Here is a 27553-nt window from a genome sequence, read left to right on the forward strand (position 1 = left end):
CGTGAGAGCGTGTAGTGTTAGTGTTGGATAGTGTGATGCTGTTGAGTGTTTTGTACAATTTGCTGGTGTTTGTTTTGTGATCAAGTGTATTGATAAAGTTTTGCCAATTTTGTGTTTTTTGTTCATGTATTTTATTGGCAATCACAGGGTGATGAGTCCACCGCCATTGCCGTCAGTCCGGTCTTGTCTGATGGTGGTGTAGTTATGAAATGATGGTGTTTTGTGTGAGTGTCTTAATTTTGTTTCTTGTAGAATTGCAATGTGTATGTTGTGTTGTTTAAGAAAGTGTTCAAGTTCATGTTTTTTAGTGTTTATACCGTCAATGTTGTGTTGTAATATGTTGATGTTATGTGTTTTGTATGTGTTGTATGTTGCCGTTTGGGGTTGAGGTTGGGGTGGTAGTGGGGAAGGTGTAGGATCTGGGTCAGAGGGGGGGAAAGGAGAGATCGGGGACAAAGGAAGGGGAGTACTAATCGGGGGTAAGGGCAAAGGGAAATTGTGAGTGGGTAAGGGTGTTGGCTGTGGTTGGGGAGGTGGGATTGGGGTTACTGGAGGGCAGGTAGAACATGTCCAAGTGTTTGTGTATTGGTTTGTGTCAGCAAGTGTTGTACAAGTGAGGTGGGCCCAGTTTTTGCACATATTGCACTGAACTGAGCCCTTTGTCTGTCTGCTCGAAGTAATGGGTTTAGAGCATGTTGGGCATGTGTATTTTGTGGTGGGCCCAGGATTGCTCTCTACATCTCCGGCTAAAAGTAGAAGAAGAGGGGTGATCGCCGGAAAATGACCCCTCAGTGCAGAAAAAACGTAACATTGTGTGTTGGAAAAAAAGGATTGTGGTACTCCCCCAGGTAGGCGTAGCTCCTCCTTGGGGATCGGTGCCATCTGCGTAGAGCTGATGGCCAGGGGTAGATGCTGCTGTTTGGCCCCCAACTCTTGGGGTTGGGGGGTGGTCCCACGACGTAGACGTTGCAGCTCCAGGACCTGTGGGTGGGCGTTCTGCTATGTAGTGTAGTGGGTGAGCTGTGTTTGTGGAGGCTGCAGCAAGTGTTTGTGTGCCTCTCATGTCAAGGTGATCCTTGACTTTGAGGACTTTTGTTTCATGGTGTAAATGGTCTGTAGGTGTTGTATTTGTGCAGCCTGTAATTGTTTTTAGGGCTTTGTTTTGTATGATTTGAAGGGTGTTGTGGTGTGTCTCACTGAGATTAGGAGCTCATGCAGGACTCGCATAATTCATCACTGAGCGTATGCATTGTTTGTATATTGTTGTATTAGTTTCTTTTTGTCCAAATGTCGTTCCAGTGATTGACTTAAGTGCGTTAAGTCTAGGTGTGCATATGTTTTTTATGTTTGTGATGTGTTGTTTGAAAGACATGGATGTATCGTATGTTACACCAAGAATTTTCGGTGTGTTTGTGTGTGGTATTAGAGTGTTGTTGATGTAGAGATGAGGTATGTATTTGTGTTCTATTGTCCAGTTGGTGAGAAGTGTTGCTGTAGATTTGGTTGGAGCTATTTTGAGTCTGTTTGTGATGAACCATGTGTTGAGTGTATCAAGGTATGGCTGGATTATTTCTGCAGCTTTGTCTGTGTTACGATGTGTGCATGTGATTGTTATGTCGTCTGCATAGGAAGAGATTTGTATTTCTGAGGTGTCTGGTGTGGGTAAGTCATGCATGTATAGATTAAATAGTGTGGGGGATAGAACTGAGCCCTGTGGTACTCCATTCTTAATGTTTCTGATGTGCGATGATTGGCCATTATATGACACGTAAACATTCCTGCCTAGCAGATAATTGGCCAGCCATCTTTTGGTGTTATTGTGCATGTCTGTGTTATATATTTTATTTGTTAGGTTGTGGCGGGGGATAGCATCAAAAGCTTTACTAATGTCTAATGTTATGAGAAGTGTTCTGTGGTGGGACCTATCTGAATTGATGCCATCTAAAATTCTATGTGTGAGGTTTATCAGAAGAGTGTTTGTGGAGTGTAGTGGCCTAAAACTGTGTTGTGAGTCAGCAAGGGGAATATTTGGTGTGACAAGTTTAAGTATTAGGCGTTCAATGACTTTAGAGGGGATGCAGAGAAGTGTGATTGGGCGGTGCGATGTTGGGATTGTTGGGTCTTTGTTCGGTTTTGGAATGGTGATTATTTTACCATGCCTCCAGATGTCAGGTATAGTGTTGTGTGAATAGCTGTAGTTTGCAATGTTTGTGAGTGCATGTATACCTTGTGGTCCAATGTGTTTTAGGTGGATGTTGCTTATGTTATCAGGGCCACAGGCAGATGAGTGCTTGAGATTATGTATTATGTGTTTTGTCTGACTGTCTATGAAGGGTGTAGAGTCTGAGTCTGTGGGGAAGTCTTTCTTACGTCGAATGGTGCGTCGGTCGTCAGGGTAAGAAGAGAGATGGCTTGTCTGTGCAAAATGACGTATGAGTGCGTTTGCTTGTTGTCTGTTTGAGGGTAGATTATCTGTTGTTGTGATTATTGCTGCATGAGAGCGTGTAGTGTTACTGTTGGATAGTGTAATGCTGTTGAGTGTTTTGTACAATTTGCTGGTGTTTGTTTTGTGATCAAGTGCATTGATAAAATTTTGCCAATATTGTGTTTTTTGTTCGTGTATTTTATTAGCAATCACAGTGTTTAGTGTTTGTATTTGGTCTGCTATGTTTTGAGGGATAGGTGTGGGGGTATCGTGTTTAAGTGTGTCACGTTGTCTGATGAGGTCTTGGATTTCTGGTGTGAAGTTGGGGTTGTGTGATTTTCTGTTGCCTCTAGGGACGTATCTCTTGTCTGCGTTTTGTATGATTGTATTAAAAGTGTGCACAGCATTGTTTATGTTTGTGATTGATGTACTGTTAAGTGTTTCAAAATGTTGTTCTGTCTCTTTAGTAAAAGCTTCCCAGTTAGCTCTCTTGTAATTGGTGTATGTGTGTCTGTGTATGAAAGGTGTAGAAGTCCTTGATAGAGAAGACTTACTAAACTGGAATAAGAGAAACACAAGAGGACATGGAAAGAAACTCAAAAAGGACAGTTATAGAACACATAAAAAAAAACTGCTTTCTGCACAGAGTGATGGATGTATGGAACACAGTAGACGAAACAATAGTGTATACAGAAACAATACAATAATTTAAGAGCAAATTAGATATGGTGAGATACAGAGACAGGACACCACAAAACTAGCACCAACTCTTTCCAAACTGACATATGAGCAAAGACTGTCCAAACTAGAATTACCAACTTTGGAACAAAGAAGGGAAAGAGGAGACTTGCTGACTATAGAATAATGAAAGGAATGGAAGTCTTAGATAAGAATGACTTGTTGATATGGGATAATGGTAAAACAAGAGGACAAGAAAAGAAACTAAAAAAGGATAGGTACAGAAGAGATCTGAAAAGGAACAGCTTCCCACACAGAGTGATAGATACTTGGAACAAATTAGACAATGAAACAGTGTGTGCAAACTATTCAAGATTTTAAGAAAAAACTTGATGCTGAGAGATACAAAGACGGGTCACCACGAGCATAGCTCTCTTCTCGTATAACACATACATACATATACCAAGGCTTTTCCCCCTTACAAGGGAGGTAGCCAAAAAGGAAAAGGCATAAAATCATTCCCACCCATTCCATCCCTGAATACACTCCACACCCCTCCACCCTCCCTCTCATCTTAGCACCTCCCCGATGATGGGTCATTCCTGCACCTTGTCCACTGTCCTGGGTCACAAGCAGTGTTGCAAGACACAGCACATCCACAGCAAGGCCGCTTCATTAAATTGGCGACCCCCCTCTCCGTCCCCCCATGCATAAAAGGAGAAGACGGGGAGAAAATCCCTTCGGACTGCGTCAAAGTTTGCTCACACATACTACCTCACCCCCCATCCCCTCGCCCATTCCACCTCATGCATCACATCATCATCCATATACAACCCCTCTCTATTTGCCCCTGTCTTCTGTCCTCTCCCGTCCTTCCTCAACAGACATTCCCCTCTTTCCCAAAGCCCCCTTCACCCCATCCATCCACCTCATCCTAGGACGTCCCTTCATGTTCACTCCCTCCACATCTGCCTTCCATACCTCTTTTACTAGTCTTTCTTCACTCATTCTTTCCATGTGTCCAAACCATCCTAATACTCCTTCATCAACCCTATCTCCCAACTCCCTTTCCAAGCTGCAGAAATAATTCAGCCATACCTTGATACACTCAACACATGGTTCATCACAAACAGACTCAAAATAGCTCCAACCAAATCTACAGCAACATTTCTCAACAACTGGACAATAGAACACAAATACATACCTCATCTCTACATCAACAACACTCTAATACCACACACAAACACACCGAAGATTCTTGGTGTAACATACGATACATCCATGTCTTTCAAACAACACATCACAAACATAAAAAACAAATGCACACCTAGACTTAATGCACTTAAGTCAATCAAGAAACTAATATAACAATATACAAACAATGCATACACTCAGTGATGAATTATGCGAGTCCTGCATGGGCTCCTAATCTCAGTGAGACACACCACAACACCCTTCAAATCATACAAAACAAAGCCCTAAAAACAATTACAGGCTGCACAAATACAACACCTACAGACCATTTACACCATGAAACAAAAGTCCTCAAAGTCAAGGACCACCTCGACATGAGAGGCACACAAACACTTGCTGCAGCCACCACAAACACATCACACCCGCTACACTACATAGCAGAACACCCACACACACCAAGAAACATTAAAACAACACCCACAGACCTTTATTACGCACAAATACTCTCTTCTCTTCCTCCACAACCACCAAATACCAGCCTCCGGAAACATATTCATAATCATATCACTCACCGCTCCATTAACACACTGAAAGACAACACACTGCTGCATGCCAGACCCCCTGATATCCACCCTTCTGAATCCTCTCTCCCACAATAGGACAGAGTCCACTTGGCCAGACTGCGGTGCAGCCACCACCCAGCACTTCTAAGCTACCAGAAGAGGCTGGATGACTGCATTGTGAACAGCTGCCCAGGATGTAACACTTCACCCCATACCATACAACACATAATGGAAGACTGCATTATACACAATCATGCACGCAAACAACACAACATACACTCTATAAAGGATTTGTGGGAAAACCCAGTTTCGGCTGGAGCATTCCTTGGGGAGACGGGACTGCTCGGACAGACAGTCTAGGGAACGACAACAACAACAACTCCCTTTCTACTCCTGTTCTCCTCCTCACCTCCTCATTTCTCACTCTATCTAGCCTAGTAACCCCTATCACACTTCTCAGACACCTCATCTCAAACACATTCAAACTCCTTCTCTCTTCCTCTCTTATGTTCCATGTTTCTGCCCCATACAGCGCTGTTGGCACAATCACTCCCATATAATACACCTAGGTAAATACAACTAAGTAAATACAAGCATACCTCCCCTTCCCATTAGATATAACTAGGTAAATAATTACATTGATAAGACCTATTAATTACATTGATAAGACCTATTAATTACATTGATAAGACCTAAATTGGAGTATACTATGACACTATGGGCACCTAGTACAAAAAAAAATAATAATAAAAAATAAAGAAATTAGAAAGAATTCAAAGAGCAGTGACAAAAATGGCACCTACACTATCAAATTTTACATACAAACAAAGATTGGATAAGTTACATCTATCAACACTGGAACATAGAAGAGAAAGAGGTGATCTGCTGACTATTTACAGAATTATGAAAGGGATAGAAGTTCTTGATAGAGATGACTTATTAAAATGGGACAGAAAAGAAAGAAGAGGACATGAGAAGAAGCTAAAGAAGGACAGTTACAGAAGAGATTTGAAAAAGAACAGCTTCCCACACAGAGTTATTGATATCTGGAACAAACTAAATGGGGAAACAGTGAGTGCCAAAACTACACAAGATTTTAAGAACAAACTGGATGTAAAGAGATATAAAAACAGGTCACTATGAGCATAGCTTTTGTCCCGTAAAATACAACTAGGTAAATACTGGAGGATGAAGAAATGGGGCCAAGGAATGAATCAAACAGGAAAGGGAGACTCAATTTTGGGAAAATGGAGGAAGAGATGATGCAATAAAACAAAAGCTTACAAACTAGAAATGAATATACAATAGTACAATATTGAGCAGGAAAAAATAACTTTGAAAGAGGTGTTATAGATATTTGCAAAGATGAACCAAAAATCTTACAGGTTTATAAATGGTAAATTGAGACAGGGTAGTGAGGTCTCTGAGGAGGCCTCAGCTCAGGCACATATACTTAATGAAATTTTACCATCTGTCTTCACAAAGGAGAGCAATTTTCTTGAGGAAAGCAATGGGAACAGCAATTTGGGTATGGAAGACATAAATGAAGTGGTGGAAGTGCTCAATTTTAGGGTATTTCAAACTGGCTACTTAAAAGAATGTAGGGAAAAGTGATGGACAAGACTCTGTCTTATTGTATGTTTGTTTAAAGAAGACATAGTGCTGATTGACTGGAAAAGGGTAAATGTGGTATCAATTCACAAAGCTGGAAGTAAGGAGACATCCATTAAATTATAGGCCAGTATCACTGACAAGCAGAATAGTGAAATTATGCGAAAGAATTATGAAAGATTGAAGGACCAAATATCTTGTAGAGATCAACATTCTGACAGTAAGTTTGGATTCAGATCTGATGGTCATGTATGTCAAACCTTTTATGCTTATACTTGAGAGTGATTGATGTGCTGCAAGAGAGAGGGATGGGTGAACTGTGTACATAGACCTAGAGAAGTCTTTTAATAAAACACTTCACAGTCAACTTATATTAAAATTGGAACATATTGGAGGACTTGGAGGCAAACTACTTAAATGGATAGAAGATTTTTTTAAGGGAATTTAGTTATAGGGTAACATTGTGCATTGCAGGGAGTGGTAGCATTGCCAATCAGCTGGGCCAGCTGTAAAGGCAGGAACATGCACACTTTTCATCAGTCAATGGTAGGCAGGCAGTAGGAAAGGCTTTGTTGTTATGGGAGATCCCAAAGTTGAATAGGAGGTCCTGTGTTGCTCTAATCTTGTGAAGTAGAACTGCTAAGAGGTAAATTTGAGGTTCCCTGGCACTGATCTATGCTTGAAAGAAGGTTTGTATCCATGCAGCCAACTGCATGCTTCATGTCTGCAATTTGAGTGTCAGTGTTTTTTACCTCATCATATGTTTATACAACAAGTTATTTAGGCCCCCAACAATGGCAGGGAAGAATAAAGTTTCATTGAACATGATAAAGCCATTCACTGGTGAGGATGATGTGATGACGTGATTGAAAAAGATTAAATTATTAGCCAAGCTGCAAGAAATGTTGGTTCTAGCAAGTTTTATCCTGTTATATCTGACCCTAGCAATACACTTGGAGATGGAAGAAAATTAGCAAGCAAATGGTAATAAAATTGAGACCAGACCGAAGAAAGCATTTACTGATGGGCTATTTGTGGCACATGGGAAGTTAGTGAACACAAGATGGAGTGGTGAACATGTGGATGTTTATGCCAATGAGATCAGGAGCCTGGCTGGCTTGGCAAGGTTCACTGGAGATAACTTTGGGCATGTTGTAAGGACATTTGTGAATGGGTTTCCTGACCACATTGGTATGGAGCTTAAGCAGGCAGAAAACATTGCAAAGATGTCTGTAAGTGATATTTTCTTGAAGACCAGAGTTCTGACTGCACATAAGACTGGGAAAGCAGCAGCAGTGGCAGTAGCAAGGTATGGCTAAAGAGAGCATGGTTGGTAGAGCATATGAGACCATGCCTTTTAAAGGACATTGTTTTGTATGTAGGGAACCACACATGGCAAGGTTCTGCATGGAGCAAAGACCCATTGTGTGCTTTACCTCATCAAGTGTTCACAAACAAGGAAGCTACCTGAAAACAGTAGTAAACAATACAATGTCAAACTGGATAGGAGGTTCAATGCTTGCACTAATAATAATTCTTGTCTATGTCAATGGCATGAGGGAAGGTTAAAAAACCATACCAACATGTTTGCTGATAGTGCAAAACTCGTTAGAAGAGTGAAAAACCAAGAGTACTGTAGGCTATTGCAAAAATATCTAGACAATATTTTTGCATGGAGCCAAGAATGGGAAATGAATTTCAATACTAAAAAATGCAAAGTACTGGAAATGGACAGTAGATGCACAAGACCATCTTTAAAGTATTCCTTGAGAAGTGAACCCATTAGTAAATTATAAGAGAAGAAAGATTTGGAAGTGATGATAAAAGACAACCTGTCTCCTGACAGACATATCAGAAGAATTGTGATACAAACATATAGACTGCTGCAGAATATTAAAAATGGTTTTTCATTATGTGGATGAAAAGATGAATAAAAACTCTAAGAAACCTTGATCTGTCCAAGACTGAAATATGTGTCAGTGGTATGGTCACCACACATAGTGAAGGATATAAGCAAGATTGAGAGAATACAAAGGGCAGCAACCAAACTAGTCCCCAGCCTGGCAGATAAACCATATGACGAAAGACTAAAAAGCACCAGGTTTGCCAACTTTGAAAGTTCAAAGAGAAAGAGGTTAAAAGGTCATGAGAACAAATTAAGGAAGACTGTCTAAAGAATATGAAAAAATACAATTTCCTATATATATGCATTAATACTTGAAATAGGTTAGGAGATATAGCCCATGCTGAAACAATACATAAATCAAAATTTAAATATGAACCTGAGGCTAGTTAAGAAGAAATTGGAGATTAAGAGATGGGACCCAATGGGCATTGCTCTTTTCCTGCATACTACAATTAGGTAAATACATCTCCCATCCCAGTTTCACCTTCACCTACATTAACCATGGAGATACTTCCCTCCAATCCACCATGCGCTTTCCTATCACATCACTTATCAGCAGAGCTACTCCTTCCCTCCCTCGCCCCCTCCTCACTCTCAACACTATCCTCACCTCAATCCCAAACTCAAAATAACCCATTTCTACTTGGTTTCACTTAATGCTAATACAACCACTCCTCGTTTAACGACAACAATTGGGACCAGCGTTGCCATCGTTAACCAAATTGGTCGTTAAGCGAAAGTGTATACATATACATACATGTACTGTATGTACAATGTCCAGCAATACATGTATCTATATTTTTGTGTATTTTCCTTCTTTTATACAGTACATTAAAGCTTTATTTACTGTTTTAATAGTACAGAAAGCCCTCAAATAACGCGGTGGTTAGGTTCCTGAAATTACTGTGTATGACCAAATCCACGTATGCTGACATTCCATATTAAATACCGGGGTATTTTTTTAGTTTCGACCAACGTCTCTCACGACAACAACAATGAGGACGAGCCGGATGACATTTAATTTGCAGGTAATGATTTATTCAACACAGGTTAGGTTAGGTTAGTTTATTTTAGGTTAGACAAATTTATCATCCTTTCATTTCTTCGACGTCGGCATCTATCATAACAAACATGGTGTACCATTTGTCCGACACGACTTCGTTACTTACGAAATCTGTTTTAGCACCTTTTTTTCCCTCACAAAATTGCATATTACGTTGATACATTATACAACCACTCCTCGTTTAACGACGACAATTGGGACCAGCCTCGGCATCGTTAACCAAATTGGTCGTTAAGCGAAAGTGTATACATATACGTACATGTACTGTATGTACAATGTCCAGCAATACATGTATCTTTATTTTTGTGTATTTTCCCTTTTATACAGTACATTAAAGCTTTATTTACTGTTTTAATAGTACAGAAAGCCCTCAAATAATGTGGTGGTTAGGTTCCTGAAATTACTGTGTGTGACCAAATCCACGTATGCTGACATTCCATATTAAATACCAGGGTATTTTTTTAGTTTCGACCATGGGCACAATATAGCAATAGAAAATTAATCATTAATTTTGTAAATTAAAATGTATCAACGTAATATGCAATTTTCTGGCCGGAAATGAAAATAAAAAATACCTTGCTACAACCAAATATGCTAATGAACGAAGTTGGTAGCATAGGATCAGGACGCCATCTTGTCGTCTGTCAATTGACAGCCTCGGTACTTCCGACAGTACCTCGCCAGGTATATTTTCTTGAAGGAATGTTATGGAGTGGAGATACATGCATTCCTTCAAGCTGCAAGACCTTTGTATACCACGCAAGCTGAGAGAGTGGTTGAAAAGCACGCCAACATCTCTCACGATGACGACGAGGACGAGCCGGATGACATTTAATTTGCAGGTAATGATTTATTAAACACAGGTTAGGTTAGGTTAGTTTAGTTTAGGTTAGATGAATTTATCATCCCTTCAGTTCTTCGACGTCGGCATCTATCATAACAAACATGGTGTACCATTCATCTGACACGACTTCGTTACTTATGAAATCTGTTTTAGCACCTTTTTGTTTTTTTATTTCCACTCACAAAATTGCATATTACGTTGATACATTATAATTTACAAAATTAATAATCAATTTTCTATTGCTATATTGCGCCCATGGTCGAAACTAAAAATTTACCAATACCGGTATATACTGTACCCCAGGTAGTTTTTGCAGCTTGCAGGATGGTAATGTAGACCTAAGCTTCAGAACACTTTACCTCACAGCTAATATCCACCGTACAAGTTCACTTAAAACATACAAATTTGCCTCAGCCAACTTATCGTACATGACGTCGTAACTTCAGGAGATTTACGTTAAACGAATATTGGTCTGTCATAAAGCCCGTTGTTACTCCGCATTGTCGTTAACCGAGTAGGTCGTTAAATGAGTGGTTGTAATTTACAAAATTAATAATTAATTTTCTATTGCTATATTGCGCCCATGGTTGAAACTAAAAATTTACCAATACCGGTATATACTATACCCCAGGTAGTTTTTGCAGCTTGCAGGATGGTAATGTAGACCTAAGCTTCAGAACACTTTACCTCACAGTTAATATCCACCATACAAGTTCATTTATAACATCATACAAATTTGCCTCAGCCAACTTATTGTACACGACATCGTAACTTCGGGAGATTTACGTTAAACGAATATTGGTCTGTCATAAAGCCCGTTGTTACTCCGCGTTGTCGTTAACCGAGTAGGTCGTTAAATGAGGAGTGGTTGTACATCCATTTTCCTTCTCACAAACATACCATCTCTTCCCTTTAAATATCTGTACTACAACTGCTAATCCAATCAGCCATTACCTACAAAGCAAGGAGGCTATGCATAGGAGAGGTACATCCTCACCCATTTCACTCCAGTCATACATGTCCCTTTCACTCTGGATTTAAACCAGTCTCATATTCCAGCTTATAACTGCTACAGCAATACTACCAGTTAATCCCTTATGCACTCCCATCCTAGTTTCACCTTCACCTACATTAACCATGGAGATACTTCCCTCCAATCCACCATGTGCTTTCCTATCACATTATTTACCAGCAGAGCTACTCCTTCCCTCTCTCGCCCCCTCCTCACTCCCAACACTATCCTCACCTCAATCCCAAACTCAAAATAACCCATTTCTACTTGGTTTCACTTAATGCTAACACATCCATTTTCCTTCTCATAAACATACCATCTCTTTCCTTTAAATATCTGTACTACAACTGCTAATCCAATCAGCCATTACCTACAAAGCAAGTTGGCTACATAGGAGAGGAACATCCTCACCCATTTCACTCCAGTCACACATGTCCCTTTCACTCTGGATTTAAACCAGTCTCATATTCCAGCTTATAACTCCTACAGCAATACTACCAGTTAATCCCTTATGAACTCCCATCATAGTCCATGCATTCTTCTTTAAACTTATGCTTCCATATATATTTTTACTTTTTCAACATCCTGACCACAAGCTCTTATGTTTTCATTCACCCTGTCAAGCCATCCTGGTCTATCCCCTGCTCTCACAACCAGCTCCATTAACTGGTACATCCTTCAAAGATATCTACTCCCATCCATTCTCATAACATGGCCATACTAATATATGTATGCCTATTCTGATCTACAACCACTTGTCAAGGGATACAGCAAGACCAAAAGAATATAAAGGGCAGCAACCTAACTGGTTCCCAGCATGGCATGACATATGAGGAAAGTGTAAAAGTACTGGAGCTGCCAACTTTGAGAGATTGAAGAGAAAGAGGTGACATGATTACAGTATTCAGGTCACTAATGGTGATAGATTGCATTGACAGAAGAGATGGGAGGGCTTTAAGAGGGCTTTAAGAGGCCATAGGAGTAAACTAAAAAGGCCACATATCTAAACGATAAGAAGTACAGTTTTCCATATAGATGCATATGTGGATTAGCTCAAACAATACATGAGTATCTAAATATGACAACACAAAATCAAGGATACAGATTATGTTGGAACTGTACATGTATTTGAGTCTAGGTATTTTAGAAAATATAGGGAATACATGGGACCCAATGAATGATGTTCCTTTCCTGTATACTACAATTGGTAAATAATGAGAAGAAAGATTTGGGAGTGTTGATAAAAGATAAACTGTCACCTGACAGACATATCAGCAGGATTGTAGGAAAGACATATGGATTGTTGTAGAAGATTAAAGTGAACATAAGAACATAAGAATAAAGGAGACTGCAAAAGACCATAAGGCCTACACTAGGCAGCTCCGTATCCATCACCACCTGTCATCCCCATCCATAAAGTTGTCTAATCGTTTTTTTAAAACAACTGATAGTTTCAGCGCTTACAATATGGTTACTAAGTTTATTCCATTCATCGACCACCCTATTAGTAAACCAATTCTTGCCTATTTCCTTCTTAAATCTAAATTTGTCCAGTTTATACCCATTACTGCGAGTTCTGCCCTGTTGTTTTATTATGATGACCTTGTTTGCATCACCCTTGTTATAGCCTTTGATCCACTTGAACACTTCTATTAGATCACCCCACACTCTGCGTCTTTCCAGAGAGTGTAAGTTTAGGTGCCTAAGCCTCTCTTCATAAGGCAAATTTCTGAGTCCTTGTATCATTTTGGTCATTCTTCTCTGTACTGATTCTAGTGGCATTTCACTATGTGAATGAAGAGATGACGAAAAAACTCATCCAAACCCTGATCCATACAAGACTTGAACATGCATCAGTGGTATAGTCCCCACACAGAGTTAAGTATATAGACATGATTGAGAGAATAAAAAGGACACCAACCAAATTGGTCCCCTGCCTACCAGATAATCCACATGAGGAAAGATTAAAAGAACTGGATCAGCCAACTTTGAGAGATCAAAGAGAAAGAGGTACTATGATTACAGTATTCTGGTCACTAAAGGGGATAGATTGCATTGATAGAACAGATCTCTTGATTATGGATGTAAGGGCCTTAAGATGTCATACATACATACATACATATACCAAAGGCTTTTTCCCCCTACATGTGGGTAAAGCCGAAAAGAAAAAGGCACAGAAAACACTCCCACCCATTCCATTTCCTATATATTCCACTCCCCTTCACCCGCCTCCCTCCCTCTTATCTTGGCACCTCCTGGATGATGGGTCATCCCTGCATCCTGTCCACTGCCCTGGGTCAGAAGCAGTGTCACAAGACACAGCACATCCACAGCAAGGCCGCTTCATAAATTCGGCGACCCCCCCCCTCCGTCCCCCCATGCAGAAAAGGGCAAGACAGGGAGAAATCCCTTTGGGCTGTGTCAAATCTTGTCTCATACATACTTCCTCACCCCCCATCCCCGACCCACTCCCCCTCATGCATCACAGCATCATCCATACACAACCACTCTCCATTCACCCCTATCTTCTGTCCTCTCCTGTCCTATCTCAACAGACATTCCTCTCTTTTGTAATGCCCCCTTCACCCCATCTATCCATCTCATCCTAGGACGCCCCCTCATATTCTCTCCTTGCACACCTCTTTTACTAATCTTTTTCACTCATTCTTTCCATGTGTCCAAACCATCCTAATACTCTTTCATCAACCCTATCTCCCAGCTCCCTTTCCACCCCTGTTTTCCTCACCTCCTCATTTCTCACTCTATCCAGCCTAGTAACCCCTATCATACTTCTCAGACATTTCATTTCAAATACATTCAAACTCCTTCTCTCTTCCTCTCTTATGTTCCATGTTTCTGCCCCATGCAGTGTTGTTGGCATTATCACTCCTTCATATAACCTCCTCTTAGCATCCAATTCCCAGATGTCTATTTCTCATTACACTTTTTAATCCACCAAGGCATTTACTTGCTTCTCTCAATCTACATTCTACCTCCACCCCCACTCCTCCCTTTCCTGCCACATTCGCACCCAAGTATCTGAAACTATCCACTTCCTCCAGTCTTTCACCCTTAATGCTCACTTCCAGCCTGCTGTCACTCTCTCCCCTTGTACATCTCATCACCTTACTTTTGCCCACATTTATCTTCAGCTTCCTTCTTTCACACACCTTCTCAAACTCTGTCACTAACTTCCTCAATCCCTCCTCTGATCCTGCTACAAGCGCAGTGTCATCAGCAAACAACAACTGGCTCACCTCCCACTTTTCTCCATTTTCTTTAACCATCTCCAACCCCTGACCCACTACCCTTGCATTCACCTCTCACACCACCCCATCCATGTATAGATTGAACAGCCAGGGCGACATAACACATCCCTGACGAAGTCCCATCTTTACCTCAAACCATTCACTCTCTCCATTTCTAATCCTAACACAAGCTCTACCACTCTAGTAAAAACTCTTGACTGCTCTTAACAGCTTTCCTCCTATCCAATATATCTGCAGTACCTTGCACAGTGCCTTCCTGCCTACCCTGTCGTATGCCTTTCCCAGATCCATAAAAGACCAAAAAACATCCTTACATTTTCCTATAGCTTTCTCACATATCTGTCTTACCATAAAAATCTGATCTACACAACCCCTACCTGTCCTAAACCCACACTCTTCCTCACCAATTACTCCCTCTGTTCATCTTCTAATCCTCTCAATCAAGACCCTCCCCCATAAGCCTTCCCAACTACACTCAACAAGCTCCCTCTGAAACTACTACACTCACACTTGTCCCCCTTTCCCTTGTAAAGCGGAACTATACAGGCATTCCTCCAGTCTTCTGGCACTCTACCCTCTCTTAAACAAACATTTAATAACCTCATCAGCCAGTCCACCATAACTCTACCTCCTTTCTTCACACATTCTGTATGGCATACATCCAACCCAGTTGCCTTACCTGCTCTCATCATCATAACAGCTGCTTTCACTTCATCCTTCCCTATTTCTCCTCCATTTTCCTCATTCATCACTCACATTTTCTTAGCGCTTCTCACTGCAACTACCTTTCCTTCCCTATCCTCCTTCACATTTAGCAACTCCCTAAAATACTCTGCCCACCTTCCTCTCACTGCCTTCTCTTCCATTATCATCTCTCCATCTGCACCTTTTACCTTTTCTGTTCTACTTGATTCGCCTCCTCTTTCTCTTTTAATTTCCTTCCAAAACATCTTTTTATTACTTTCAATTTTTTTTGTCATTTCACATCTGCTCTCCTCTTTGCTTCCTTTATCTTATGCTTAACTTCCCTTCTCTTTACTTTGTACCTCCCATACAATTCCCTCATCCTAATTTGTAGCCAATCTATGAATGCCTGCTTCTTCTCTTCTACACCCTTCTTTGCTTCCTCATCCCACCACTCACTATCCATCTATTTTCTCCTGCCCTCCTTGTTCCACACACCATCTTTGCACACCTTATGACTCCCTCCTTTACTCCCTCCCACTCCTCTTTCATCTTCTTAATACTCATTCTCCTTTTCTTTCTCATTTAAGCAGTTCACTCTAAGTACCTCCCTACCTTCTGCCCTTTTCCTCTTTCTCCACCTATTCTCCACTCTCAATTTACCTTCCACCAGAAAATGATCTGATATTCCCCCAATCTCTCCCCTTAGAACATGTACATCCTTGACTCTCCCCACCATACTCCTTGTCACCACTATATAGTCCATTAATACTATCTGCCACCCTTCAATCCACCACCCTCTCCCATGTGTACTTATACTTGACTTTCTTCCTAAACACTGTATTTGCTATCATCAACTCTCTTTCAAGACACATCTCCACCATCAATTCTCCACTACGATTTTTACCTGGAACTCCCTACTTCCCAATCACTCCATCTATTGGTTCATTTCCTACCCTAGCATTAAGGTCTCCCAATACAACTACATTGACATTTCTCCCTAATTCCTCTATGTACTCATTTATATCTACCCAAAAAGCCTCCCTTTCCTCAATGCTCTTCTCACTACCAGGCCCATACGCACTTTCAAAAACCCACATCTCCCCAGCTTCACCTTCATCCACATCAACCTTGATGACACCTCCTTCCACTCCACTACCTGCTTACTTATCTCTTCACTTACTAATATAGCCACCCCTTCTCTCCCTCATCCCTTCTTCACTCCTGAGTACCTCTCAGCTACACTCCCAAACACACTTGCCCTTTCCTTTCATTTTAGTTTCACTCAAAGCCAGCACATCCATCTTTCTTCTCACAAACATACTGCCTATCTCTTCCCTTTTACTCTCATCTGTACCACATCTATGCACATTAAAAGACCCAAACCTTAGGGTACTGGTTGGAATACTCCCAGATCCTCTTATGCCTTTACTTACTTTTTTTTTTCTTTTCTTTTCTTTTTTTAGGAATGTCCCCTTTTGGGGCTACAGGTAGTAGGACTCCTAATCCCATCCCCTGTCCCATTTTTTGTCGCCTTTTACGACTTAAGTGGAAAGACTTGGTGTTAGCATTCTCTTCCCCCACCATAGGGTAGGCGAAAAAAGGAAATGAATATTCAGAGAAATGGTACAGGAAAGTAACAAGGGGTTGGGGGACAGCATAACGGAGGGATAGTCATGGTATAAAAGTGTCATCATTTCTCTATGAACAGAGTTTTCCTCTATCACAGACAAAATGATGTGTGGCTCTGGTCCGTAGGACATATTAGGAAAGACTATGTCTAAAAGATGTGAAAAAATGCAGTTTTCTATAGAGATGCATAAATATTTGGAATAGCTAAGGTGAAATAACCCAAGCTTGAGCAATACATGAATTAAAATCTAAATATAATAATTAGAAATCAAGGATATAGATCAAGTTGGAGCTGTACATGAATTTCAGGCCAGATATGATAAATTGGAGATTAGGAAATGGGACCCACTGAGCACTGCTCCTTTCCTGTTTACAATTAGGTGAATACACTGATAAAAGACAACCTGTCACCTGACAGACATATCAGCATGATTGTAGGTGAGACATATGGACTACTGCAGAAGATTAAAGTGTCTTTTCTCTACATGGATAAAGAGATGATGAAAAAAATTCATAAAAACATTGATCTGTCCAAGACTGGAATATGTGTCTGTGATATGGTCCCCACACAGATTGAAGGATATAAGCAAAATCAAGAAAATACAAAGTGCGGAAACCAAACTGGTCCCCAGCCTTGTAGATAAATCATATGAGGAAAGACTATAAGCACTGGATCTGCAAACTATGAAAGATCAATGAGAAAGAGGTCATAGATTACAGTATTCAGGTTGCTAAAGGGGACAAACTACAGTGACAGAAGAGATCCCTTGAATAAGGATAGGAGGGCTCTCAAAGGTCATGAGAAATTATGGAAGACTACATGTCATAAGGATATGAAGAAATACAGTTTTCCACAGTGATGAATAAATACTTAGAATAAAATAGCTTAGAGAGTGATATAGCCCAAGCTGGAACAATACATGAAATCAAATCCAAATATGATTATTGGAAATTAAGAATACCAATTATGATGGAACCATGCATGAATTTGTGGCTAGGTAAGCTAAGTTGGAGAGTAGATGGGACCCAATGAGCATTGGTAAGCATAACACAGACAGAAGTCAAAAGTTTCTTACCAGAGAGATCTGTGGGAGGTTCTGAAGACCATTGCAAGTCACTGTGGGGCTGCCAGTTTTCCACTTAGTAAAACTCGAGGCAAAAATTGATTGATTGATTGATCAATTGTCAAAACATATACTACATAGCAAAGATGTCTTCTGTATCTACATGGTACAGCTGACTTTTGGTGAATGAGGCAAAAATTGACTGGACTGATTGATCATTTGTCAAATCATATCATGCTTACCAAAAATATCTTCTGCATCTACATGGTACAGCTGACTTCTGGTGAATATCTTATAGGGAACAGGCTCATGATTTCCAAAATTCTTTCTCAGTTTCAATCTTTCATCATGTTCAGGATCACTCAGATTGGAAGTCTCTGCCTTTCTTTGGTGCACACTGTTGCGTTCGACCCCTGCACACTTCCTTGGCCTGCCATAGTAAGAACTCTTCCTCTTACCATGTAAAGCTGAGTCTTTATTTTCACTTCTTGTTGTTTTGCTTTCATCATCACTCTTTTCTATATCAATCTTCTCATGATTATTACTGTCACCTTCTAGAAAACCTTCACAAGATAAGTAATGACTTAAAGTATCCTTTTCCACATCCATGATGCTAAGCATTCCTTCTTGGAGTGCTGCGTCTAGGGCTTCAGCAGAAACAAAATGTATGAGGAAATAACTTGCAGGTTGTTCAGTGGGAAGGTACAGAAGCTGTAATATCAAGTGAAAAATATAATCATTATAAAGATTAAAAAATAGCAATATGTGCATGTATAAGAATATATTTATAAACACATATATTTGTTTTTACAAGAATTTAAGAGATTAGGATTTTATACTCCTAACATCCAAAGATTAAGTCACGATCCCAATATTCAGGCCAGGTCATTCATTGTGCCCTCTGATTTTTGTACATACATATACAGGTAAACGTCGACTTACGATGGCCGCGACTTACGATTGTTCGACTTTACGATGACGACGACGACGACGATATGATAATTTAACCCCTTCCATACGGTGCCGCACACGTAGGCGTCATGAGGAGCAAGTGGATTCGCGACGCTGCCATATCGGCGTCTTGATTATATTTATTGTAGTCGCCCCTGTGTTTTTACATTCTCTCAAATGATTCATTCTCTGTGGTTTTCAAAATTCGCGGGTGAAAGAGAGAACGATCGATATAAGCGGTGACTATATTTTATGATGCGAGTATTATTACGTCACGTCGTACGGCTGGCATTGGCTGCTGCCCGCGAGATTTAAGTTCCGTACTGAAAATGCATATTATAGTGTTTGAATATGGTAAAAAGGATAAAAATAATTAAATAAACTACTGTACATGTTTAATAGGCTATATTCAGTATCTCTGGTGGTTAATATACAGGTAGGCTAGGTACAGTGACCACGGAACAGAGTGGGGATCGACTTACGATGAGATCGTCTTACGATGGCTCTATCGAAACCTAATGCCATCGTAAGTCGACGTTTACCTGTATATCCCAAGGGCTCTTTTTCCCCCTTACACAGAAGGTAGCCAATAGACAAAGGCATAGAAACAACTTCCATCCATTCCATCCCCTACATACTCCACTCCCTTCTACCCTCTTCCCTCCTTTCTCATCTTGGCACCTCCAGGATGATGGGTCATCTCTGCATCTTGTCCACTGCCTTGGGTCAGAACCAGTGTCACAAGACACAGCATATCCACAGCAAGGCCACTTCATTAATTCAGTGACCCCCCTTTCCGTCCCCTCATGCAGAAAAGGAGAAGACAGGGAGAAATTCCTTCAGGATGCATCAATTTATTTCTCATACATACCCCCTCACCCCCATCCCCCACCCACTCTCCCTCATGCATCACAGCATTATCCATACACAACCCCTCTCCATTCACCCCTATCTTCTGTCCTTTCCCATCCTACCTCAAAAAATATTCCCCTCTTTCCCAATGCCACCTTTACCTCATCCATCCATCTCATCCAAGGTTGTCCCCTCATATTCACTCCTTCCACCTCTGCCTCCCACACCTCTTTTACTAGTCTTTCTTCACTCATTCTTTCCATGTGTCCAAACCATCCTAATACTCTTTCATCAACCCTATCTCCCAGCTCCCTTTCCATCCCCGTTCTCCTTCTCACCTCATTTCTCACTCTATCTAGCCTAGTAACCCCTATCATACTTCTCAGACACCTCATCTCAAACACATTCAAACTCCTTCTCTCTTCCTCTCTCATTTTCCATGTATCTGCCCCATACAGTGCTGTCGGCACAATCACTCCTTCATACAATTTCCTCTTAGCATCCATTCCCAAATGTCTATTTCTCATTACACTTTTTAATCCACCAAGGTATTTACTCGCTTCTCTCAATTTACATTCTATCTCCACCTCCACTCCTCCCTTTCCTGCCACATTCACACACAAGTATCTAAAACTATCCACTTCCTCCATTCTGTCTCCCTTAATACTAACTTCCAGCCTGCTGCCACTCTCTCCTCTTGTACATCTCATGAACTTACTTTTACCCACATTTATCTTCAACTTCCTTCTTTTGCACACCTTCCCAAACTCTGTCACTAACTTCCTTAACCCTGCTCAGGTAAAGCTTCTTTGGGGAAATGCCTCAGGTAAAGCAGGGTCTGACAGACCCCAAACACACACACAAAAAAAAAAAAAACAAAAAAAAAAAAACACTTCCACTGCATTTAGTGATATAGAAATCAAAACATATATACTTCAACTTATCTTCTTCCATTTACATGCTTGAAAGTGACTATAATTGTTAAAATATTTTTTAATGAAAATTACAAAAAAAAAAAAAAAGATGCAAAATAAGGTATTGCTGACTTTTGAGGGTACTTGACTGAAAACATGAAACGTGAAGCGGTTGGTCATCATAATTTTGTAGAGACCAATGTCCCAACTATCTTTAAGGAAAAACAGAGCCACAACAAATGAATAATAAATGTGTTAAAAAAAAACAACATAAAATCTGAAAAAATCGGGGGTATTTTTTTTTTACCCCAAACAGAAAAAAAAAATACTTCCACTGCATTTAGTGAGATAGAAATCAAAACATATGTACTTCAACTTATCTTCTTCCATTTACATGCTTAAAAGTGACTATAATTGTTAGAAATATTTTTTTAATGAAAATTAGAAAAAAAAAGATGAAAAATAAGGTATTGCTGACTTTAGAGGGTACTTGACTGAAAACAGGAAACGTGAAGCGGTTAGTCATCCTTATTTTGTAGAGACCAATGTCCCAACTATCTTAGGGAAAAGCAGACCCACAACAAATGAATGATAAATGTGTTTCATAAACCATAAAATCTGTAAAAAAATCGGAGGTAATTATTTTGACTTTGTGATACTGAAGAATCCAATTGCAGTCATTGCAGATGGGGGTTGAATGTTCCTGACACACTGGTCTTTTGCCGTGTAGGTAATAGTTACCCGGAATAATGACAGATAGAAAAAAATGAAATGATAATGAACTATGATTCCCTAGTCAACACAATTATAACGCATTCCAAATGATACCATCACCATCGAAAACAAACAAAATTGAAACAAAGCTAAATGAAATTCAACATATCAGTCATAAAAAAATGATAAAAAAGAAGAAATTATTATTTACCCATAAATATAAATGATAAAACATTTATATGACATGAAAAAACCTCAGGTAAAGTGGGGTCTGACAAACCCCACGCTACTCACACCTAAGGTAAAGTGGGGTCCGATGGACCCAAAAGCTCTATAAAGCTTATATAGAGCAAGATTCAGGAATGACCCTATCACCCCTTTAAAATACTCCACTAGTCAAGAAGGTATAGGGGAGAACATATCTATATGCAATATATTATATTAAAAGTAAAAAACAAAAAAGCATGGGGTCTGTCTGACCCCACTTTACCTGAGCCGGGTTAATCCCTCCTCTGATCCTGCTACAAGCGCAGTGTCATCAGCAAACAATAACTGGCTTATCTCCCACTTTTCTCCATTTTCCTTAATCATCTCCAATCCCTGACCCACTACCCTTGCATTCACCTCTCGCACCATTCCATCCATGTATAGATTGAACAGCCAGGGTGACAAAACACAACCCTGACGAAGTCCAATCTTTACTTCAAACTACTCACTCTCTCCATTTCTAATCCTAACACAAGCTCTACTACTCTCGTACAAACTCTTGACTGCTCTTAACAGCTGTCCTCCTATCCCTTATATCTACAAAAACTCCCACAGTGCCCTCCTGTCTACCTTGTCGTAAGCCTTTTCCAGATCCATAAAAGCCAAAAAAACATCCTTACATTTTCCTATAGCTTTCTCACATATATGTCTTACAAAAAAAATCTGATCTACACAACACCTACCTGTCCTAAAAACCACACTCTTCCTCACCAATTACTCCCTCTGTTCCTCTCCTAATCTGCTCAATCAAGACCCTCCCATAAGCCTTCCCAACACACTTCTCTGCACCCCCTCTACAGTCATTGAACGCCTAATACTTCAACTTGTCACACCACATATTCCCCTTGCTGACTCACAACACAGTTTTAGGCCACTACACTCCACAAACACTCTTCTGATAAACCTCACACAAAGAATTTTAGATGGCATCAATTCAGGTAGGCCCCACCACAGAACACTTCTCATAACATTAGACATTAGTAAAGCTTTTGATGCTATCCCCCGCCACAACCTAACAAATAAAATATATAACACAGACATGCACAATAACACCAAAAGATGGCTGGCCAATTATCTGGCAGGTAGGAATGCTTATGTGTCATATAATGGCCAATCATCGCACATCAGAAACATTAAGAATGGAGTACCACAGGGCTCTGTTCTATCCCCCACGCTCTTTAATCTATACATGCATGACTTACCCACATCAGACACCTCAGAAATACAAATCTCTTCCTACTCAGACGACATAACAATCACATGCACACATCGTAACACAGACAAAGCTGCAGAAATAATCCAGCCATACCTTGATACACTCAACACATGGTTCATCACAGACTCAAAATAGCTCCAACCAAATCTACAGCAACACTTCTCACCAACTGGACAAAAGAACACAAATACATACCTCATCTCTACATCAACAACACTCTAATACCACACACAAACACACCGAAAATTCTTGGTGTAACATACGATACATCCATGTCTTTCAAACAACACATCACAAACATAAAAAACAAATGCACACCTAGACTTAACGCACTTAAGTCAATCACTGGAACAACATTTGGACAAAACAAAGAAACTAATACAACAATATACAAACAATGCATACGCTCAGTGATGAATTATGCGAGTCCTGCATGGGCTCCTAATCTCAGTGAGACACACCACAACACCCTTCAAATCATACAAAACAAAGCCCTAAAAACAATTACAGGCTGCACAAATACAAAACCTACAGACCATTTACACCATGAAACAAAAGTCCTCAAAGTCAAGGACCACCTCGACATGAGAGGCACACAAACACTTGCTGCAGCCACCACAAACACATCACACCCGCTACACTACATAGCAGAACACCCACACACACCAAGAAACATTAAAACAACACCCAAAGACCTGTATCACACACAGATACTCTCTTCTCTTCCTCCACAACCACCAAATACCAGCCTCCGGAAACATATTCATAATCATATCACTCACCGCTCCATTAACACACTGAACGACAACACACAGCTCCATGCCAGACCCCCTTATATCCACCCTTCTGAATCCTTTCTCCCACGAAAGGACAGAGTCCACTTGGCCAGACTGCGGTGCGGCCACCACCCAGCACTTCTAAGCTACCAGAAGAGGCTGGATAACCGCATTGTGAACAGCTGCCCAGGATGTAACACTTCACCCCATACCATACAACATATAATGGAAGACTGCATTATACACAATCATACACGCAAACAACACAACATACACTCTATAAAGGATTTGTGGGAAAACCCAGTTTCGGCTGTGGCATTCCTTGGGGAGACGAGACTGCTCAGACAGACAGTCTAGGGAACGACAACAACAACTACACTTAACAAGCTAATCCCTCTGAAACTACTACACTCACACTTGTCCTCTTTTCCCTTGTAAAGTGGAACTATACAGGCACTCCTCCAATCCTCTGGTACTCTACCTTCTCTTAAACAAACATTAGATAACCTCACCAGCCAGTCCACCATAACTGTACCTCTGTTTTTCAGACATTCTGCATGACATCCATCGAACTCAGTTGCCTTACCTGCTCTCATCATCTTAACAGCTGCTTTCATTTCATCTTTCCTTATTTCTTCTCCATTTTCCTCACTCATCACTCTCATTTTCTTAGTGCTTCCCACTGCAACTACCTTTCCCTCCCTATCATCCTTCATGTCTAGCAATTCCCTAAAATACTCTGCCCACCTTCCTCTCACTGCATTCTCTTCCATTATCATCTCTCTATCTGCATCATTTACCTTTTCTTCTCTACTCGATTTGCCTCCTCTTAATCTTTTAATTTCTTTCCAAAACATCTTTTTATTACTTTCAAAATTTTCTGTCATTACACATCTGCTCTCCTCTTTGCCTCCTTTATCCTATGCTTTACTTCTCTTTTCTTTACTTTGTACTTTTCATATGATTCCCTCGTCCTAGTTTGTAACGAATCTGTGAAAGCTTGTTTCTTCTCTTCTACACCCTTCTCTGCTTCCTCATGCCACCACTCATTACCCTTCCTTCTATTTCCTCCCATCCTCCTTGTTCGACACACCATCTTTGTACACCTCATGACTCCCTCTTTGAACCATCCCCATTCCTCCTCCACTCCTAGTTCTACTCTATCCTTCACTTCCTCTCACTTCTCTCTCAGCTTCTTATACTCCTTTGCCTTTTCTTTCTTATTTAAGCAGTTCACTCTAAGTACCTCCTTACTTTCTGTGCTTTCCCTCTTTCTCCACCTACCCTCCACTCTTAACTTAACTTCTATCAAAAAATGATCTGATATTCCCCCCAATCTCTCCTCTTAGAACATGTACATCCTTAGCTCTTCCTACTATACTCCTGGTTACCACTATATAGTCCATTAATGCTCTACCACCCTTCCATCTACCACCCTCTCTTATGTGTACTTATGCTGACTTTCTTCTGAAATGCTGTATTTGCTATCATCAACTTTCTAGATACATCTCCACAATCAACTCTTCACTACAATTTTTTCCAGGAACCCCACATTTCCCAATCACTCCATCTATTGATTCATTTCCTACCCTAGCATTAAGGTCTCCCAATACAACTACATTGACATTTCTCCCTAATCCCTCTATGCACTCATTTAAATCCATCCAAAAAGCCTCCCTTTACTCTATGCTCTTCTCACTACCAGGCCCATATGCACTTACAAAAACCTATATCTCCCTTCCCAGCTTCACCTTCATCCACATTAACCTTGAAGAAACCTCCTTCCACTCCACTACATGCTTACTTTAGGGTCTATATGGGGTGCCCCTATGGACCAGAGCCACAGATAATTTTGTCTGTGATAGAGGAAGACTCTATTCATAGAGAAATTATGACACTTTTATTATACTGTGACTGTCCCTCTGTTATGCTGTCCCCCAACCCCTTGTTAGTGTCCTGTATCATTGCTCTGAATATTCATTTCCTTTTTTTGCCTACCCTGTGGTGGGGGAAAGAATGCTGCCACCAAGTCTTCCCACTTGAGTCATATGAGGTGACAAAATATGGGATAGGGGCTAGGACTAGTAATCCTGCTACCTGTAGCCCCACAGGGGATATTCCTGAAAAAAAAGACATAAGTGGGTCTGATTTTTGTACCATACCATTACTTCCTACAAAATCTGCCTTACATTTACTTATTGTGCTCATAATATTTCTTATGCAGTGTTGTAACAGCTATGACAGCCCAAAGGGATTTCTCCCTGTCTTCTTTATTTTCTGCATGAGGGAAAAGAGAGGGGTGTTACTGATTAAGTGAAGCATCCTTGCTGTGGATGTACTATGGCTTGCTGCATTTCTGCTGAGCCAGGGCAGTGGGCAGGAGACAGGGATGACCCTTCATCTATGAGGACCCATGATGAGAGGGAGGAAAAGGTGGTGGACAGGATTGGAATGGGTGGGATTGGAATTGATAGGAGTGGGTGCATGCCTTTTGACTTGCTATCTCCTTCTATGAGGAAAAAGCCCTTGGTATATAGATTAAAACAATTACAAATAATTGTCTTTATTTTATTTTTCCTTTTTCAGTGTTAAATATCCACATCTTCAAGAATCAACACTAAGATGATGGAAAGAGGCTGGACCCCTAACAATCACCCAGATTAGGTCAACCCCCCCACCAACTCCAACTTCAACTGTATGGCAACATGGGTCCATTACCTGGTCTCCATAACAGGCCCAATGTTCACTCATTCTTTCACATCCTAAACTATTTTACAGGTATGTGAATGGTAAACTAAAAGACAAACAAGAAATAGTAAAACTGCACCAATGGAATGATGAATATATAGATGTAGAAATGGCTGAAATTATGAACAAACATTTCAAATCTGTATTCACAATTGAAAGTACACAAAACTGGGAGGAAATACAGAGACCAAATAAAAAAAACCTTGATGTCAGAAAATCACATGGTTCAGATGGAATTGCAAACTGGATATTAAAAGAATGCATAGATGAGTTGACAGACAATATATACAAGATAACTGATTACTCAAGGAAAGGCACCACAGGACTGAAAAATGCAAATATTGTACCTATAAGGAAGGGACAAGGAAACTCCAATAAACTACAGACTGGTCTCCCTTACAAGCACAATAGCAAAAAATATGTGAAAAAGTTATCAAAAATAGATGGGTTAAATATCTGGAAGAAAAAAATATACTGAATCCAACACAATTTGGATTTAGACAAGGAAGATCATGTACCACAAACTTGATTTGCTTTTACTTGAAACTAATAGAAATAATACATGAAAGGGATGGATGGGCAGATTGTGCTTTACTAGATCTATGAAAATCATTTGATAAAGTACCAACAAAAAGCTATTAAGAAAAATGGAATCAGTAGGTGCCATTAAAGAAAAATTATTGGTATGGATGAAAGATTTCTTGAATGGGAAAAAAATGAGGGTAGTACTTAGAGACAAATACTCAACCTGGGAAGTAATGATAGGTGGTGTGCAACACTATGGACACCCAGTACAAAAAAGAATACCGTATTTTCCGGCTTATAGTGTGCGACTTTTTTCCGTTGGAAGGGCCTAAAAATGGGGGGTGCGCGTTATCCGGTGGTGCGCATTATCTACGGCCTACGGTAAAAATTCTGCGGCTGTGTGTGTAATTTTTTTTCACAACAACGTGACGATGTTGGCCGTCACAAAGTCGGGACGGCACACTTCTCCGTGACGTTCCATGAGAACAAGAAGAACAGCCATGGTGACATGAAAGAATACGCCAGCATGGGCTACCGTATATAAATATTTGGTATAGGTACTAAGTATTTCAGCGGCTTTGACCCATCGTTTTTCGTTCATATTTCCGAAATAACCATTCACATCAGTATGATATATTAGCACAG

At 40.4% G+C, this 27553-nt stretch overlaps 1 protein-coding gene across 13 annotated transcripts in view; it reads right to left on the reverse strand.

Moving 5' to 3' along the window:
* Positions 1 to 27553, reverse strand: part of LOC143039374 (uncharacterized) — a 1426499-nt gene that overhangs the window by 1011494 nt on the left and 387452 nt on the right. For 12 of the 13 annotated variants that reach the window (XM_076209287.1, XM_076209284.1, XM_076209285.1 and 9 more), the window contains exon 7: positions 18188 to 18656. The exons of the other annotated variant lie outside the window; for it this stretch is intronic. In XM_076209287.1, coding sequence (XP_076065402.1) covers positions 18188 to 18656 — 469 coding nt within the window. The remainder of the gene's footprint in view (positions 1 to 18187; positions 18657 to 27553) is intronic. 13 annotated transcript variants of the gene reach the window in all.

Source organism: Oratosquilla oratoria, chromosome 26 (assembly GCF_046742065.1).
Source record: "Oratosquilla oratoria isolate Oo_2021 chromosome 26, ASM4674206v1, whole genome shotgun sequence".
Taxonomy (NCBI): domain Eukaryota; kingdom Metazoa; phylum Arthropoda; class Malacostraca; order Stomatopoda; family Squillidae; genus Oratosquilla; species Oratosquilla oratoria.